The 18,579-nt window shown below is 41.9% G+C and overlaps 2 protein-coding genes across 2 annotated transcripts in view; one reads left to right on the top strand and one right to left on the bottom strand.

The window, feature by feature from the left end:
- kcnj15 (potassium inwardly rectifying channel subfamily J member 15) overlaps positions 1-18,579 on the bottom strand; it is a 327,817-nt gene that overhangs the window by 53,194 nt on the left and 256,044 nt on the right. The gene's annotated exons all lie outside the window — the stretch shown is intronic.
- Positions 10,255-12,612, top strand: LOC139932998 (frizzled-9-like). The gene is made up of 2 exons (XM_071926983.1): positions 10,255-10,330; positions 10,847-12,612. Exons 1-2 carry the CDS (start codon positions 10,255-10,257, stop codon positions 12,610-12,612), a joined length of 1,842 nt encoding a protein of 613 aa, XP_071783084.1.

Below are 18,579 nucleotides of genomic sequence, written 5' to 3'. Positions count from 1 at the left end.
TACCTATCGCTGGGATTTACAAGTGTGTTACATGTTCTGTTTATGAAATAAAAAATATATAGGGAAATACTTCATTTTAGTCTCGTGTGTTGATCAGAGTTGTGATTAAAGGGTTGGGTGGGCCGCGGAAGATTTTCAGATTTCAAATTGGGCTGTGGCATTCTTAAGTTTGGGAATGGCTGTTTTATACATTTGCAGAAGCAGGTACTACTTCTGATTCATCAGTGACTGCACTACGTGCACATTTCAGCCCAGCAAGAAACAATGTGGTGGAACGACACAAATTTAGAGAGTAGCTACAGGCCGCACAAGATTGTTACAGAATACGTGGGTGCGTTGCGCGAGTTAGCCTCAAGTTAGTCTTGTAACATTACAAAGCTAACCCACTCACGCTGTGTGGCAGCCGGTGTGACACACGTAACGGCCTTAATGGCCAAACTTCCGTGGTCACCATAGAAACTAACCATAGACGCCATTTTTTGGTGTACTAACCAAAATACCATAGAAAACAGTGGAATGGCCGTTCTATCCATTCAAGTTCTGTGGCCTCAACGCACGGGTTTGCTGCTAATACAGATGAGCTGCTAACTGAGCATGCTAGGAGTTCAAAAGTATGTGAGAGACTCTTACTACAAACGGATGCAAACCTTACCCTGCACAAAGCAGTAATATTGACGTACCACATTGAAGCAGCCACTGGACACGAGCGGACTCTTGCTGAACCTCAGGCGCCTGTGCACGTTGTGAAGGAGCAGCCAAAACGCTTGTTCAAATCCAGACCAAAGAGAAATCACCACACTGAGTCCGCAGAGGAACCTAAACAACACTGTGGCTGTTTTAGGCGTGGGTCATCACTCACCTTGCAAATGCAGACTGCCCTGCCTGGAAAATAACTTGCCACAACTGCAATAAGATGGGACACTTCTCTTGCGTCTAAGAAAAGTCAAAGAAAAACACAGTTCAGGTATGAGAGGTGGTTGTTCTGGAATAAAGTACAGTGAATATTATACAGAATGGACCACCCAGTGACAGAATTTCATGTGTAGTGACCATAAAAGTCAGCTTCCTGCCCTACTGAGCTAGTGGTCAATACAGGCACTGCTGTGTCCATCATTCCCGAGCACACCTACAGAGAGCACTTCAGTAAGATTCATAGCACATCGAGGACGCCCTTTTGAACTAATATCCGACTGTGGTACTAACTTTAAAGGGGGTGAAAGAGAGTTGTACAATACCTTCTCTAATCTCAGCCCATCTCTGAAAGAGCAACTGGAGAAGCAGCAAATTCAGTTCAGATTCAACCCACCTCATTCACCACATTCACCGCCCTCAGAGTCTCATTGGGAACCCAAACAGTATCTTACGAAGTGCTGAATACTGTGCTAATTGAAATAGAAGGCATACTCAACTCAAAACCTCTTGGTTATGTATCGTCAGACATTGCTGACTCTGACCCTGTGACACTAAATCTACTCGTAATGGGGCATCGAGATGCTTCCCTTCCCTAAGTTGTATATGCCAATACTGAAATGATCGCGCAGGCGATGGAGACATAGTCAAATACTAGCTGATCACTTCTGGTTTCATTTCATCAAAACCTACCTGCCCAGTCTCCAAACCCGCTCAAAATGGCTCAAGGATATTGACACCATTCCAACTGATGCTGTTGTCATGGTAATGGACCCACAGCTACCTAGAGGACACTGGCCACTGGGCAAGGTCACACGCCTCATAACCACTCAGGACAGCAGAGCCCGTACAGCTGAAGTAAAGGTAAACTCTATATTAGACCGCTTACCAAACTTGTGGTCCTCCCATCTGTTTCAGACCTTGACCCTCAATCGTGATTTCAATTCCAATCAAATATTGCTACATTTGATGGGGCAGCTGTTAGAAATCACAGGCCTTACTACCTATCCCTGGCTTAGTAGGCAGACCCTGACAGCCAGGCCTTACAACCTATCCCTGGCTTGGTAGACGGACCATCAAGTCTTCAAATACACCTGGTCTTGATTAGGCCATTGTCCTGTGTGAATTCAGTGTGTTTGGTGCAGCTCTGTCAGAGTTAACCTCCTTACCTTAATTAGATGTTGCTTACTAGAACTTGGATGCATTGCTGAAATGTAAGTTTAAACCCTTTGTTTGAATAATAATTGAGATCCTTACATTGTTTGAATGGTAGAGTGATTTATTTTGTTTGAATAGTAATAGGAACATTACTTTTCTTTTGTTAAAGGATGGTTATTTATTTTGTATTTGCTGTGTTGCAGGTAAAATCATCCATACATACTTCCACCTTCCAAACGCAACCGTACTATCACTGTGCTATCTTTGGGTCCTTGTGTTTTAATGGACATACTGGTGTCAAGGCTTTAGTCAGATCAATCCAGGTACAATCCTTTACAGTTAGACAAGCTGTCTCTGCTGAACTGACAAGGCCGCTGGAAATGGATGTGATAGAAAGGATTGATGCATCCCTGTGGGTATCCCCCATTGTTGTCAGACGAAGAAAGCCGAGGATGTGTGTTGCCTTGAGTGAGTCAAATAAGGCAATTGTGATGGACAGTCATCCACTCCCCCATATGGATGATCTCTTTCCTGAAATGTGTGGAGCCACTCTGTTCTCCACCATTGATTTGGCCAATGCGTATCATCAGGTGTTGCTGGCAGAAGAGAGCCGGGACCTAACTGCGTTTATAATGCACAAAGGGCTTTTCAGGTTCAAGCAGGTCCCATATGGACTGTGCTCAGCCCCAAGTGCGTTCTCCAAGCTGATGTCCCTGGTGCTGAAAGTCTTCAAAGGGACGATATAATAGTCTATGGCACTGGCCAAGAGGACCATGACCGCAACTTGAGGGCAGTGCTCACTGCACAAGGAAGCTGCTCTCCAGCTCAACACCGAGAAGTGCCACTTCAACCAAACCAGCATATGGTTCCTTGGGCATACAATTACAGCTCAGGGCCTGCTGCTGGACAAGGATCGCCTCAGAGCAATCACAGATGCTCCAGTACCAATTAATGCCATCACACTATGCTCTTTCCTGGGGCTCACAGCGTGGTATTCGAAGTTTGTGCCTATGCGTAAATGCCTGCGTGCAACACATTCAGATGGACTACAGCAGCACAGTCTATTTTCAACACAGTCACGGCTCGCATTGTGAACAGCTCAGCTTTGTCTGTGTTTGACCCTAAACTCCCTACCATTGTGTCTACAGACGCATCATCTTTTGCTTGGGAACCATACTAACACAGATGCACCCTGACAGAACTGAGCACACATTCGCTTTCGCTTCCCACTCACTCACCCCTGCTGAACGCAAGTACTCCATTGTGGAGGAGGCGCTAGCCTGTGTGTGGGCAGCAGAAAAGTGGAGGACCTTCCAATGGGAAACTAGATTCACTCTGTGCACAGACCACCAGGCCCTGACCACACTATTAGCCACAAAAGGCCTTGGACGTGCAGGAATGCGCATTGCGCAGTAGTCAGCAAGACTCCTTTGCTTCACATATGATCTGATGTATCGTGCTGGGGCACATAATCAAGTTGCCGGCTGCCTCTCCTGTTTGCCCCTGCCATCTGAAGAAAACGCAGAGCCAATGACAGAACCTGAACTCGTAGCTCTGTTGGACACAGAGCTGAAAGCCTTCTCTGTGTAGGACTTTGCTGCAGCATGTGAGGCGTGCCCCGCATTTACTGCCGTGAAGAGCCCAGATAAAAAAAGGGTGGCCAAGAACAGCAAAGCCTCTACCAACAGTGCTGAAACCCGACTTCAACATTAGAGATGAGTTGTCAGTCCAACATCCAACCATATACAGGGCCCCTCATCAACTGCTAATTCCTGTGACTCTGAGGAAACAGCTCGTAGCCCTGGCACATGAAACCCACCAGGGTATCGTCCGCACAAAGCAGAGGCTGTGAGACATATATTGGTGGCCAAGCATGGACATGTGTCTGCAGGAGAGCATTATGCGTTACATGTCAGTCAAATGATAAGTGCCAAGACGCATGTTGCCCCACTCCAGCCTGTCCCGCTGACAGATGGCCCATGGCCATGGCCAAGAAAGTGGGAATTATATCTAGAAAGGAAAGTCCACACACTGTAGCTCCCTTTTGCTGCTTTATTGGCACCACGTAAGTAAGTAGTGATGTTTCGAGCACAGTGCTCTTCAGACTTGAAAAAGGTATACAGTCGCCATCTTAAATAGACCAGACAATTAGCTAAATCAGGCCACCTGGGGTAAGTCACATGATGTGGTTAAGTTCACAATCTCAGTTCAATTATACAATATATATACAGTATATATATATATATATATATATATATATATATATATATATACAGGGCTTGAAATTAACACCCGCCAACCCGCCAAATGCGGGTAAAAATTTACTGTGGCGGGTAACATTGTAAAGTTACTAGCCAATTTGGCTGGTGATGAACCAAGCTCTAAATATTTGAAGCAGGCTGTGTGGTAGAATCAATTGCGCGAGACCGCGAGTATACAAAGCAGTGTTGCCAACTTGGCGACTTTTCAGACCCCCCTGGCGACTTTATTTCTCAAAAGCAACTAGTGGCAAATCTGGCGACTTTTTCTGACCATGGGAAGCAATGTTAATGTGTTGAATCCCAAAGCATTTGGCAATAAATTGGTTCGGCATTTGATATGCAAATTATCGTATGATGTCATCTGGCGACTTCTAGCGACTTTCTGAACAGCCAACAGCTACTTTCCTTGGAAAAGAGTTGGCAACACTGAGGATAAAAATGAAAACAAAGGAGGGGAGAAGGCGAAAATGAGGACATTTAATGCCAAATGGCGATCGGGTCGTGAGTGTCAAAGACCACAAAAACTGCGAAGAGTCACCTCCAGAGCTTGACAATCAAGCAGGCCAAGACAGGTCTGACAGTGTCGCCGCTAAGAGCCTTGTATCGATGAAATTCACACAATTTGAAATCAACGCAATTTATGAATATCAGTGAAATACTGTAATTTATAGATTTATTATGCTATATCTTTTATTTTTACTAATACTTATGCTTAAATTAACCCAGTGGTACTCATAATCTGGTTTATTTCAAGAAAAACATTTTGGCTAGTGGAAATTCCGATTGGCTGGTAACTTTAAAATCTAGTAGCCATATTGGCTGGTGATCAAAAAAGTTAATTTCAAGCCCTGTGTGTACATATATATATATATATATATATATATATATATATATATATATATATATATATATATATATATATAAGAAATAAAAAAAACAAAAACATAATCATCATGATTCACATACACATATCAAGTATATACATATTTATAGTTAAGGTTAGGCAACTCAAAAAACTTTGGTTAAGGTTTAGATTGAGGTTATGGTTAAGCAACTAAATCAACTTGGTTAAGGTTAGGGAAAGGCTTTGGTCATGGTTAAATAAGAAATATTTTTGCTATAAATTTAAACTTGACTCATGGTAGACGTCTTCTTTGTGCAAGCTGAGAATTGAATTGCAATATATTGAATTACAATTGTCAATATATGCCAGTTCCACATGTCGGATTTTCACCAAAACTTAATTTCTTTCATGCCACATTTCCAACTTGTTTCACATCAGGAGATGCACACATTTTCATAACTGGACCTGAAATGGGACATGAGATCTGCCTGTTCAAATTCTTGCCACTTTTAAGCATTTTTGCCGATTATCACAACACCACATGGCCAATCAACACTATATCTGTTCAGTGGCCATTAGGGCTGCCCTTCTACCACTGTACCAAGTTTTGGAAAAATTGGCAAGGCGGATCTGTCTAAACCGGAATGTCCGGAAATGCTCTCCACTACCCCCATGTTGCTTGATTGGGCCAATAATGGAGGGTTTGCCTCTTCTTATGTCTGCTGATAGGCACACAAAGTTTTATGGTGTTACATTAATCCGTTTGGAAGTTATTATTATTTATTATTGCTTCCGTCCAACTCCGTTAGCGGAGGTAATAATAATACAGGTACTTCATGAGTCCCATGCAAGTCCTCAGTAAGCAATGAGTATGGCCTTCTATCAGAGCACCAAATTACCTGGAAACATGTCTCTGCTTCAGACCAGAAGTCACCAAATCACCTGGAAAATTAAACCAAAATTTAACTACTTTCAAACTGTAGCAGTTCAAGGAATGCCATTAAAGTTATACAGCTAGGGCTAAAAACGTATTCGAATTTTTAAATTTTTAAACTATGTATTTTGTGAGCTAGTTCTTCTATAAAGAAGAATGTCATTAGTAAAAATGTGCTGACCACAAAACCTCTCCATTAACAGAAACCTTTGACCGTTATTGCTGTCTGTTTCAATTCTTTTTTTTTTTACCAGTGCTTTTAAGTACTTCTCTAGTCTTGTGCTGTTGTGTCTTTTGCTTGGCTGATTGCCAGTCTGCTAATTAATTCTATCTTTTATGAGACACCACTGAAGATCCTGTGTCAGTGAGGTCTATCTGTTCTCTGTGATCTTTTTGTATGTGCACTTGTGTTACTGGCTTTGAGAGGTTGACAGCCTGCAGATGGGTAATGGGGAGGTGAGGAAATTAACCCTCGAAATCCAAGCAGCCATCACAGATGTTGGCCCAATTACAACATCAAATTTCTCTGAGCTACAAAAAAAAAAGGTTCTGAGGCCAACTGGTACTCTTTCAGACATTCTTGCTGTACCACAGACAGGAAAATGTTTTCTTGTCATGTTCTTTCAATTCTGTAGTTGCTGTATTTGCATTTTCGCATATATCCAGCTTACATATGATATATTACATATTATACAATCTATTATAGAATAGTATATTTTTGGAACTTGTTCATTTCAAAGGGGAGTACAACTTCCTTTTAGTAGTAAACATGCACAATACAATTGTAATATGACATAATATGAATTTTGTTAGGGTCTGTGACCACTGTGTTTAGTGCTCAGATCTATGATCAATGTGCAGAAACATTATTTGTTAAAGTGATCAGTGTGAGTGTTTTTCATGTCTTAAAAAGGCACAGGCCAAAATAAAAGAAAAACACATTCACACATAGACACCTTTTGTGGCCTTCCAGCAGGCGTGTTAAATAAGTTCGTATAAATGGTGAGGTACATGAAAATAGCCCAATCCTAGTACCTGCAATTGTAACATTGACTGATTGCCCTTGTAACTGAGGTTTCCCTTTTCTCTATTTTCTCCTTGTTCAGCGAGTGCTAAGAAAGGCTCCTTTCATTGCGGAGCTGAAGGAGCCTTGCAGAGGATGTGGAAAGCTCTACTTAAACAGCTCTTAGCCAAAACAAAAACAGCCGCCAAACGGAATCCCGTTTCATTTATACGAGCGGGAAATTGACCCGTCGGTGAAAGAGAGCGCAAGTAAGAGAGGGGAAAAAAAAACATCAAGAGTAGAGAACCAGATTCCACGGTTGGTATGACAAGTGGACTCGCTTTCCCGAAACGGAGGAGTATTGTGGGTGGGAGAGGAGTGAATCCTTGCCGTAGTACTTAGAAAGTACTGCTTAACATGAGAATAAAGCTCTGAAAGATGAGCGCTGGCCTGGGGGATCTGGTATGGGCCCGAAACACAGACGATACCCCACGCGGCCTAATGCGGGATTAGTAACAGGAACACAATGAGAGGTTTTCATATGGTAAACATGGCTCCATGTTATTTTGTCCCAACAAGATAGGCACTCGGACGACCCTGTTTAGAGTAGTGGTGTATTGTGCTGCGGCGCTCAGAGGAGTCATTCAGGTGAACACGGCGGTGATGGCGATGCAAAGGACAGAACAGAGGATTGTTCTGCCAGGCCCTGTGCTCCCTCATGAATAGGCAAGACCCTGCTCTCAGTCTCATGACCTTCTTTTTATTTATGGAGAACTGGCTGTGTGGCCTTTGGGTGTAGCACCTATACAGATTTAAACCCTGGTTGTCCACGGAGCAGTCACACATGCTGCTTGGAATAAGTGCTACGAGTTCAAGATCTTAGTTAATCTCACTCCACTATTTGATATACCATCTAATTTAAGAATTAAATTAAATTACAGTATATATATATATACTGTATATATATGTGTAGTGCATGTAGTATATGTGTGTATATACTGTATATGCATGTATATGAAATACTGTGTATTATTCTACCTTTTTGTGTATGTACTGCAGTTATACATTTACTACTTAACTAACCCAGCCTAACTATGTAAATGTTCTCATTAACATATTATAGATGTATTAACCCAGCCTAACTATGTTCTCATTAACGTATTATAGATGTATTATAGACAAGAGGAAACAATGTTGTACTATTGATAGTTGGACAGTCACATACACAAAACTTGTATATCTGAAAATTTTTGAAGAAGTCTGAGAGGGGGAATGGGGAAGGGGAACGATAGCAGCCAAAGTCACATATGGATGAATCAATAAAAAATAGGTCACAAAAAAAAAAAATGTAATTCAATTTTTTTGTAGAAAAATACAACAGAGAAGAGCATCCCATCCTCACTGATTGTGACGCCATTTACGCAAATTAAATGCTGATGTTAAGTTAAAACAATAGTTATTAACCACAGATTTGTCCCAACTTCACAATCTGTGTGAATTGAGTTTGAATTGAATTTGTGTGAGAACAGATGACCAACCTTACCGAATCTGTCAGCGACTCCTCGGTGGAGTCAGTGGGTTTATGCTCAATTTTGCTCTTACATGTTGGGTGTTGCTCATCCTGACTGGTGGATTAGGATCAGATGTATTGAGCTGTGCTGATTCGTCTGATCTTTCTAGCCTTTGCATGGCCTGTTCTGTGCTGTATTGGCAGTCACCACTAGAGGCTGTGCTCAGAAACGGAACTGTATGGCAATCCGATGGGGAGAAAACTGAAGGAGGCCACATCTCCTAAATCCTAATTTCATTTACCTTTATACAAAGTTTAGACAAACATCAAAAGCATCACTGATGTGCACGGTGTCACAGAGTGTGTGTGTGTGTGTGTGTGTGTGTGTGTATGTGTGGGTGAGGGGTGGGGGTATCAAGGGGTTGCCTAAAGTGGGTCTGCAGCAGGTCCATGACATAAACAGCCTCCAGATTACTTTGATATCAAGCATTTTATATTCTTTTACTAAAAAAATGCTGGGAATCAAGCAGGGAAACAAGTTGGGAGCATAAGAAAACTTAGACCAAGCTTAATTTAAGCTGCCTTCCTCTTACAGTTTTTCTCATTTGATTTGACCCATTTCTCCACACTAAGGGCTATGTTCTCAAAACAGCTGACAGAGCCATCTAAACACTTCAAGATTTGGAAAAACAACTTGTTCATTTTTATCATTTTTATGCAAAATATGAAATTACATAGTATCGTTTTTCCAAATACTGCACATAAAATACAAACTGTTGAAGAAATCCTCTGGTCTGACAGAAATGAAAGGGTTGATGTTGAATAAAGTCATTGCTACAGTTACTGCAATAAGCATGCAGATTTCTTTTCAATGAAATTGTGATTTCCTGTGTACTACCTCCTTGTGGTATCACACATAGACAAATATGTACACGTCAGATATGACATTACCAAAATTGACAAACCAATTACATGTGAAACTATGAAATATTATTTTCTAATTCAATTATTTCAAGTCTAGTCTGTAGTTTTGATGCCAGCATTTGGTTTTCAGCAAAGGTCTTATCTGAGAGCATGAACCTTAGTGTCAGCATCATTTTTTAATATATTTATTTTGCACAGTCATGATACAAAGAACTCATATAAACATGACACCAAATAGGCCTAGCACAATAGTACTTTACAAAAATTAAATGAAGGCCTTATACAGATTTCTAACAAAGATAAACTTTATAGCCTTACAATTGGTTTCAATTGGACAGAGAAGAGAGGTTTTGTGTACTTTGAACAATATGAAATATAGGTAGGACAAGAGAATAGCTTATTGATAAGAGAAAATATTGTTTTTTGTATGTTGTAGTCAAGAAAGCCTAATAAAAAAATGGAACAAAAAAGAGAAATGCTGTCAATTATAAATCTGAAGACATTTTTCTATTGCTTTATACTAATAGGCTAAACGTGTAATAACAAAATAAATGAAAATGTATAAAACCAGTATCAGGTCCCAGTATGTCAGATTATTATTTAAAACCAGTACCAGGTTGCAGTGTGTCAGATGAATGTAAAACCAGTAGGATATTAGGCCCCAGTCTGTCATATGAATATATAAAACCAGGTCCCAGTCCGTTGTGGTTGATGTTGGACACAGAGCAGGAGGAAGGCGGAGTGAACCGTCGTCACCGCCTCTTTAATGAAGAAGCACAGAGAGACAGTCTGACTCGGTCTTCATACAAACCGATAACAGAAAACACTTGAGTCGATCGAGTTGACTGTTTTTGGACCGACCGAGGATCCTGGCGTGCTCTAACTGCGGGAGGAGAAATAGGAGATTTTCATTCAATGCTACCTGGAACAGCAGAAACGGAAGAACACACGCGGCTTTCTGCGGTAAAATAACGGTTCAATTCAGCTTCTCGCCTCCTTGCACAAGAAGAAAGACTGGGGGTCGTGTAATTGTCTTGTATTGTACCGCAATGTAAACCTACGGAGCACCGGGTTTCTTTGGAATTCCCACCAGAGGCTTTTGAGGATGACAGTAATGAATTCCCTCTAGATTTTTCTTCTCCTCCACACTTCGGACTTTATGGTACATGCATATGGGACGTTATTCTTATGAGAAATAACCATGCCAGCATTTTATGGAACTGTACAGAGAACGTCATATAGCCTATTTCCCACGTTTTTGTACTAATGGGCTAAAACAAAGTTAATTTGACATTTTAAAAAGTTAATTTAACTTCCATGGAGTATTTTTATTTCAGGATTGCAATTTTGCTGTGGTGCCAGCCTTTTACTGCTGGCTTCAACTTGGAGATTGGTGCTTATGACATAGAGAGGGGCAGACCTGGTAAGTGTGAACTAATAACCATCCCTATGTGTCAGGGCATTGGCTATAATATGACTCGGATGCCCAACTTCATGAAGTATGAGAGCCAAGCTGAGGCCAGCATCAAACTGAATGAATTTGCCCCTTTAGTGGAGTATGGTTGTGACACACACCTGCGTTTTTTCCTTTGCTCTCTCTATGTTCCAATGTGCACTGACAAAGTTTCCACCACCATCCCTGCCTGTCGGCCGATGTGTGAACTGGCGAGGCAGAGGTGCTCCCCCATCATGGAAAAGTTCAGCTTCAGCTGGCCTGACTCACTGGACTGTACCAAATTGCCAATCAAAAATGATCCCAACTCTCTGTGTATGGAGGCGCCTGAGAACGACACCAGGCAGGAGCCCAGGAGGGGGGAGGGCATGCTGCCGGTGGCACCCCGACACAGACAGCCGGGCCCAGGCAGCAGCCCCCCCGCCTCCAGCCTGGCCTTGTGTGAAAACTCAGACAAGTTCCAGTATGTGGAGACGAGCCAGTCATGTGCTCCCCGCTGCTCCGTCGCCATCGATGTATTCTGGTCTCGTCAGGACAAGGACTTTGCCTTCATCTGGATGGCGGTGTGGTCCACACTGTGCTTTATTTCCACTGCCTTCACAGTCCTGACATTCCTCCTGGACCCGCAGCGTTTCCAGTACCCTGAGAGGCCCATCATCTTCCTCAGCATGTGCTACAATGTCTACTCAGTAGCTTTCATCATCCGCTTGGTGGCTGGAGCGGAGAATATCGCCTGTGACCGTGAAAACGGTGAGTTCTACATCATCCAGGAAGGGCTGGAGTCCACAGGCTGCACCATAGTTTTTCTCATCCTCTATTATTTTGGCATGGCTTCCTCCATCTGGTGGGTCATCCTGACACTGACCTGGTTCCTGGCAGCTGGGAAGAAATGGGGCCACGAGGCCATTGAAGCCCACAACAGCTACTTCCACATGGCAGCATGGGGCATCCCAGCCATGAAGACCATTGTCATCCTCATCATGAGGAAGGTGGCAGGCAATGAGCTGACAGGTCTGTGCTATGTGGGCAGCATGGATGTCAATGCACTGACAGGGTTTGTGCTCATCCCTCTCTCTTGCTACCTTGTCATTGGCACCTCCTTTATCCTAATGGGCTTCGTGGCGCTCTTTCACATCCGCAAGATTATGAAGACTGGAGGCACCAACACAGAGAAACTGGAGAAGCTAATGGTGAAGATTGGTGTCTTCTCTATCCTCTACACTATGCCCGCCACCTGTGTCATCATCTGCTACTTTTATGAGAGGCTTAATATTGACTACTGGAAGCTTCAAGCTCTGGAGAGCAAGTGCGCCTCATTCCCCGGCCACAGGAACGAGGACTGTTCACTGGAGTCATCGCTGCCCGCTGTAGCAGTGTTCATGCTGAAGATCTTCATGTCCTTGGTTGTGGGCATCACTAGTGGCGTGTGGGTGTGGAGCTCAAAGACCATCCAGACCTGGCAGGGCCTGTGTAACAGGAAGTTGGCGGTTCGGACTAATAGGAAAACATGTGGGAGTGTCAGCTGCAGCAGCTCTCAGTGCCACTATAAGGCCCCGGCAGTGGTGCTGCACATGTCCAAAACAGATTCCTATCTAGAAAACCCCACACATGTCTGAAACGTGTGGACTCAATGTTAAAGGTTCATTATTTTTATTATTGTTTAAAAGTTGCACTACATCTATGCCTAAATAGCTCTGGGACTGGTCACTTTTCATTGCTTTTGAAGGCTATTTGCAGTGTATTGGCAATGTATGTATATTACACTTGATGATCCTTATTTGATTTCAGTAGGCTAAAGACTTATTTTAGCAGAGTCAACTCTAGAAGACAAATTCTGAATGCTACTAATGTAGTGTATCAAGTACCTGTAGCTTTATTACAATGTAATAAATAGGTTGCTTTCAATTAAATTGTAGCGCTCTGTTGTACACTAGTGCAGCAGAACACCATGAAGTTGAGAGGAAAGTACTTTGTCCATTCATTTTGTAGTAGTCTGTACAGTACAACAGTGAATCAGTCAAAACATTATTACAGTGCTTCATATATACAAGACATAAAGGATAACCATGGTAGTATGCTAAATTTGTGTAGTTAGCCGGTATGGTACTGACATGGAGTCTGGATCAACATGTTTGATACCTGTTTCACTTATGTAAAGTAAATAAAATAGCACATCAGTTAATCCCAGTTAGTCACTTTAACAAGCGCCAGAAGGTGACAGATGACAATGTCTGCTGCAAGAATGAAAGGGCATCCTTTCAATCACTCACAAGGCTACTCGTAAAACAAAATAAAAACTTTTTAATTCGATTTCTCTTCTACCACTGCTTAATGATATTCAATTTATGAAATAATTGGGATCTGAAAAGTTAGAAATGGGTTATGGGTTAAGTCATGGCAATCAGAAAATGAAAATATACATCCTATTTAAGTGTTGGCAGTGCACATTTGCTATCAAACTTCTATAACTAACCCAAACCCTAAACTATCAAAACTATTATTATCAAACATAAATGATAAAACTAGATCAGGTTAGTGATGACTCAGATCTGACCGCAGAGCAGTCTTGAGTTTCACAGTGAGTTCACACATTGTCCACTCAGTACTGATCACTAACCCAACCCATTGCTTCCATAGGCAGGTGTTGCCCAGACACCAGAGTGATCCATAACCTCACTGTTTATAATAGTGAATCATTTTTGCTTGCTTGTTTTTGTTTGCTTCCCCATGATGATCATTGACTGGAGGTCATAGTTTACCCTCCTTTTATTTACCACTTGTTTTTGCAACAACAACACCCAAAAGGCAGTTCTTTACCGTGATTATATGTACGCAAGTAATCCTGCTAGGTCAAATCACAATCACATTAATCATTGTTCTCTAGAGTGTTATGGCTTTTATACAATGCCTATTAATTAGGGATGGGACGAGATCGGATGACAACAAAGTCTGACTGTGCAGAATTATGTTTATTTCTGAGCCACAAATCTTTCTTGCAACCACATTGGCTTGCCAGATGGTAAACAACAATATAAAAATGTCATTACAAAGTGAAAATAATATAATTTCAATTACTACAGCAGAATAAAATGTAGCTAATATCATGATTTGTTTTTCTGCCCCATGATACATACTGTCACTTTTTTGTATTGCGATATATTGAATTTCAATATATTGTCCCATCCCTATTATCAATGCCTTGATAGAAAGGCAAAGGCTTTGGAAAGAAATTCATACATAGGCATCAATTTCACTATTTCTATTTGTCTAACAAACTAATTTCAAGCATTTAAGCAGAAGCCTTTAGATCAAAATTAATTTAAGAGAATGCAAAACGTAATGCATTTAATCAGGTGTTTAAAAACGTTTGACTGGTAGTGTATGATTCTCAAATACATTTTGATAGCATAGTATAATGGCTGTAGAAAAATGAGACCATTGCTGTGAAAATTGGTTTATTCTATGTGTTGCTTTCTAGGTGTATATTCTCTGTGTCCCTGGTTACAATTTCCTACGAATTGTGCAGGATTGACTTAAGGCACAAAGAGGGACCTCAACAGGGAAGAGGAAGACCGCCTCACTCTACTTGTTCTTAGGCAAACAGATACACAGACAAGCCCAGATGCTGTACAGTCCCTCGGCACCGAGCTATATATAGGTGTGCAGCATCAACTGCTGCTGTAGTCGAAGTGACTACAGTCCTGGAATAATTAGGATAAACAGAGAGTCAAGACTGTCAAGAAGAAGAAGTTACTGTCAAGAAGAACAGAAGTGGCAAGTTGTCTTGGACTGTGATGTGAACACTACCACTGACGGACTCAAGGTGTCGCCAAAGTCATTAAGTTTCACATTCTACTGGCAGCAGCTTTATCAGAACCTTTGTCTTGTTTCATATCATTTGGCATATTTTTTCATAATGTTTAACTATCCATTTTTGGTATTTGACATTGCGTAAATGGTGTTGAATTTTTAATCATGAGGTAATTATGATGTTATTCTATTTGACCGGTCATCAGTGGAAAATCCATGGAGTGGAGAAGTCACATGATAACTGTGTGGAATATTTTAATCATATATTTGTAGAATACATATTTTCCAATAAAACTGGACAATTGGCATGTAATAGCATTTTGAAAATTTTGGAAAAAATAAGAATTCTTAAAAAAATGTTCATGTAATTTTGAAATTATTAAAATGCTATTACATGCTTGTAGGACTGAACATCACAAGTGGGGTTCCCATTAGCCAATCACATTGCTTGGTTGAAACATATTGTTGAATAATATTTAAATATGGATTGTTGTGTTAATATTTTTTGTGTGTTGTATATAAAGCCCATGTAAATTAGTTATACCATTTGAATACATTACCTGTTGAGATTTATAAGTGCCTTTAAAGTTAATATTTTTATATAAGAATGGATGGCAATAAAATCTAATTATATTTTGATTGACTTTAAATTATGGCCTTGAGTTTCACTGTGTTTTTACCAGCAAGACCTGTGGAATTGCAAAAGTGGTGATTGATTCTAGTGAAGTTGCCATGTCTTAAGACACCATGTTTTAGTGATAAGACCTATGTAGAGTACTGAAAGCCAGAAATCTCAGCACCTGGCCGAGTAATTGTTGAGTCATTGGTATTGATCAACAATCATATCAACCCCCCACAGATATTTTATGGTCTGTTTGTGATATGAGGCAGAAAAAAATCTTACTTAATGCTTCATTAACATTTTTTAAATAATGTATTTTTCCATTTCCCTAAACAAATCAAATCCCTCTGCCTAGGTATTTCATTGTTCTCAAAGAAAAGAGATTACGTCAGAGAACATGATAATACCAGCTGCTCTTTCTCTCGCTCTGTCTTCAGAAATCCTCCTCGGTCTTCAGGCTGTGGTAGTGGCAGACATCTGCTTATCTCTCCTAAGTGGAAATTTTGTGTTCCCTGCCTCAAGCCTGTGGCTGGCATACAAGGCTGCTAGTGAGCTGCTACTCCATACCTCCATGCCATGGTTCAGTCCTTCACTTTGTCCCGGCACTCTGATGCTAAAGGGGCTTACCTTTCTTCCCTGCAGACAACCACTCAGCCCAGCTTCAGCTCGTTTCCCTCCTGGCTTCCAAATGGCTGAGCCAAGTCAACTTTATTTATATAGCACTTTAAAACACAAAACCAGTTTGTAACAAAGTGTTTTAATAAGGGGTTACAAACCAGGAAAAAGGATGTAAGGGAAATAAGACCATAGTTAAAAGCACAAAATAACAGCAATAGAGCATAAAAGAACATGTCAAACAATGGTGGAATGACCTTCCCACCCTAATCCAACCAACCACAGAGTCACTCTATGTTCCAATGTTCAAGCAGTCCTGGCAAAGTGTATGTGCAAACTTACTTGGCCAATAAAACTGATTCTGATTACTACTAGAGCTGGTCATATTTTCCCAAGCTGGTGATTTTATTATTCCATTTAATGTTACATCTGTCTCCATATTGCACCGCTAGTCTGTCACATTTGTGGAATTTAAAATGTTCAACTGAAAATGCAAGTTGCAAAAAAGCTACTTATTTAATGCAAAGCAAATTTGTAATTTTCAAAATTTCTGCTCAATTGACAAGTTTCAACCTGTGTCCTAACTTGAGGTGGTATGAGTGGGGAAAGTAGAGGAGTTTCAGTGGTGAGTCATGATATTTATTTCGAGAAAACACTTTATCATTGTGTAGCCCCAAATTTAACAGTCCCAGTCAAGGTGGGATTTGCCTGTAGTGCTCAATAAATACATTGCAACATGTAATTAAAAACTTAAGAACCATGGGCTTTACTGTACATGAGTAAAAGCTTTGTTAAATAATTCCAACAGATGTTGCTACTGTATTATAGCTCTATTTCACACCTCATCATTCCTAAATAGGCCCAATGGTTCATTTATGTGCTGTTCCACTCTTACCAGCCTACCCTTTTAAAAGAAGGCAATTTGAGTTTAATACTCAGCATCTAACTCAATGCTGTTTCTTTCCTCCCAGTTGTACAGACATTGTCCATGTCTTGGCAGAGTGTTTCCCCCCTGGAGCTGCCATCACCGCTACATTTCACTATCAATAGCTATGTTTGTTTTGGAAACCACATGCTGTTCTGTTAACCACATATACAAGTTTCAATAAAGTGTAATTAAAGCAGTCCCACTTTCAGGCTTTTACACAGGCGATATTTATAAACACTTGGCCCTAGTAACAGTTTGTTCCTCATTAACCTTTACTGAAAAAGCTCTTAATCATAAGACACTGAAGCACACCTCTTGTTTTAGAGGTTGTGGTCTATGTAGGCTACATGCAATACTGGTTTATTTGGTATCGACAGAGAAAACTATTGAGGCACTATGATAAAAAAGACATGGTAAGGCCTTTATTTGTATTGAAATGTGAAGCTCTTGTACATGGGGGAATCTTTCATAGCATTCGTTTCGATGTCTCACTATGGGATACGCCCCCATGCGTATATTCAGAAGCATTTATTCCACTACGCCAGCACTGAGAGGCTGGCGTGGCAGACATGCAGACATTGCACCCAGTTTACAATGAAGAGCCTCCGGCATCGGCTAGCTCGCCAAGCTAGCCTCTTGGAGCGCGATCCTCTCCACGTAATCGCTACCGAGGAACACCAACCCAGTACGAGTGATGAGGAGACCCCGAACCCAGCTAGCCAACGCCGGGGTTCGGCATTGGATGTCTCTGACACGCTTGCTGAGGCACCCCTCCTGCTGGATTTTGAGGAGGAGGAAGGGTCCGTGAGAGAGGAGTTTTTCGTATCTGATGAGGATGACGAAAAAAGAGCTCTTTCCCACCTTTCTGACATGTTGCTGACACAACATGTCCCTTCAGCGTGTCGATGATTGCAGGAGTTAGGGAGGGTACACCACCCATCCCCACCCTTGGTGTCGACATGCACGACATGTGCAAATGTGCTGCCAAAAAGCTGGAAATTCCGTGGCCTGCTGTTGCAGCGGAGGTCCCCTATCCCACTACGAGGGGAAGAAATTGCCCCAGGCCCCCCATACCAGGGGCGTCTTCCTTGGATTTTGAGGGGATGGAGAGACATGCCATAGCCCGCCTGCCACCAATGGAACTGTTGGTGGCGGCCCACCTCCACCCGACGTCGTCAGCCACTTCGTCCAGGACACAGGCCCTCCAAAGCAGACCGGTTCCAGCCCACCATGACTGAGAGGGCGTGTAATGCGGCAGCGGTGGCAGTAAGGGCTGATGCTCACGGCATACCAGGCGGAGCTGTACGATGACATGGCTGCAAAACCTGATCTAACCGTGTGGGAAGAAATAACCATGGTTACCGACATCTGTCTCCGGGTTCAGCGGTGCGCTGTGCAGGCGATGAAGTCAATGGCGATGATGGTGTTGCAGGAGTGAGCCAGATGGCTCAACCTGACCAACCTGTTAGATAAAGAGAAGGAGGACATCCTTGACGTACCCGTGGTCTCCGAAGGGATCTTCGGTTCCACACTGGCTTCAATACAGAAGCGAGTGCGGTACGGTACGAGGCGAAGAAGAAGGAGGATGAGGTGTTGCAGCTCTGTCTC

The sequence above is a fragment of the Centroberyx gerrardi genome, chromosome 11 (assembly GCF_048128805.1).
Source record: "Centroberyx gerrardi isolate f3 chromosome 11, fCenGer3.hap1.cur.20231027, whole genome shotgun sequence".
Taxonomy (NCBI): domain Eukaryota; kingdom Metazoa; phylum Chordata; class Actinopteri; order Beryciformes; family Berycidae; genus Centroberyx; species Centroberyx gerrardi.
The sequence above is the reverse complement of the archived record's forward strand: the minus strand, read 5'-3'. Positions and strand labels throughout refer to the sequence as shown.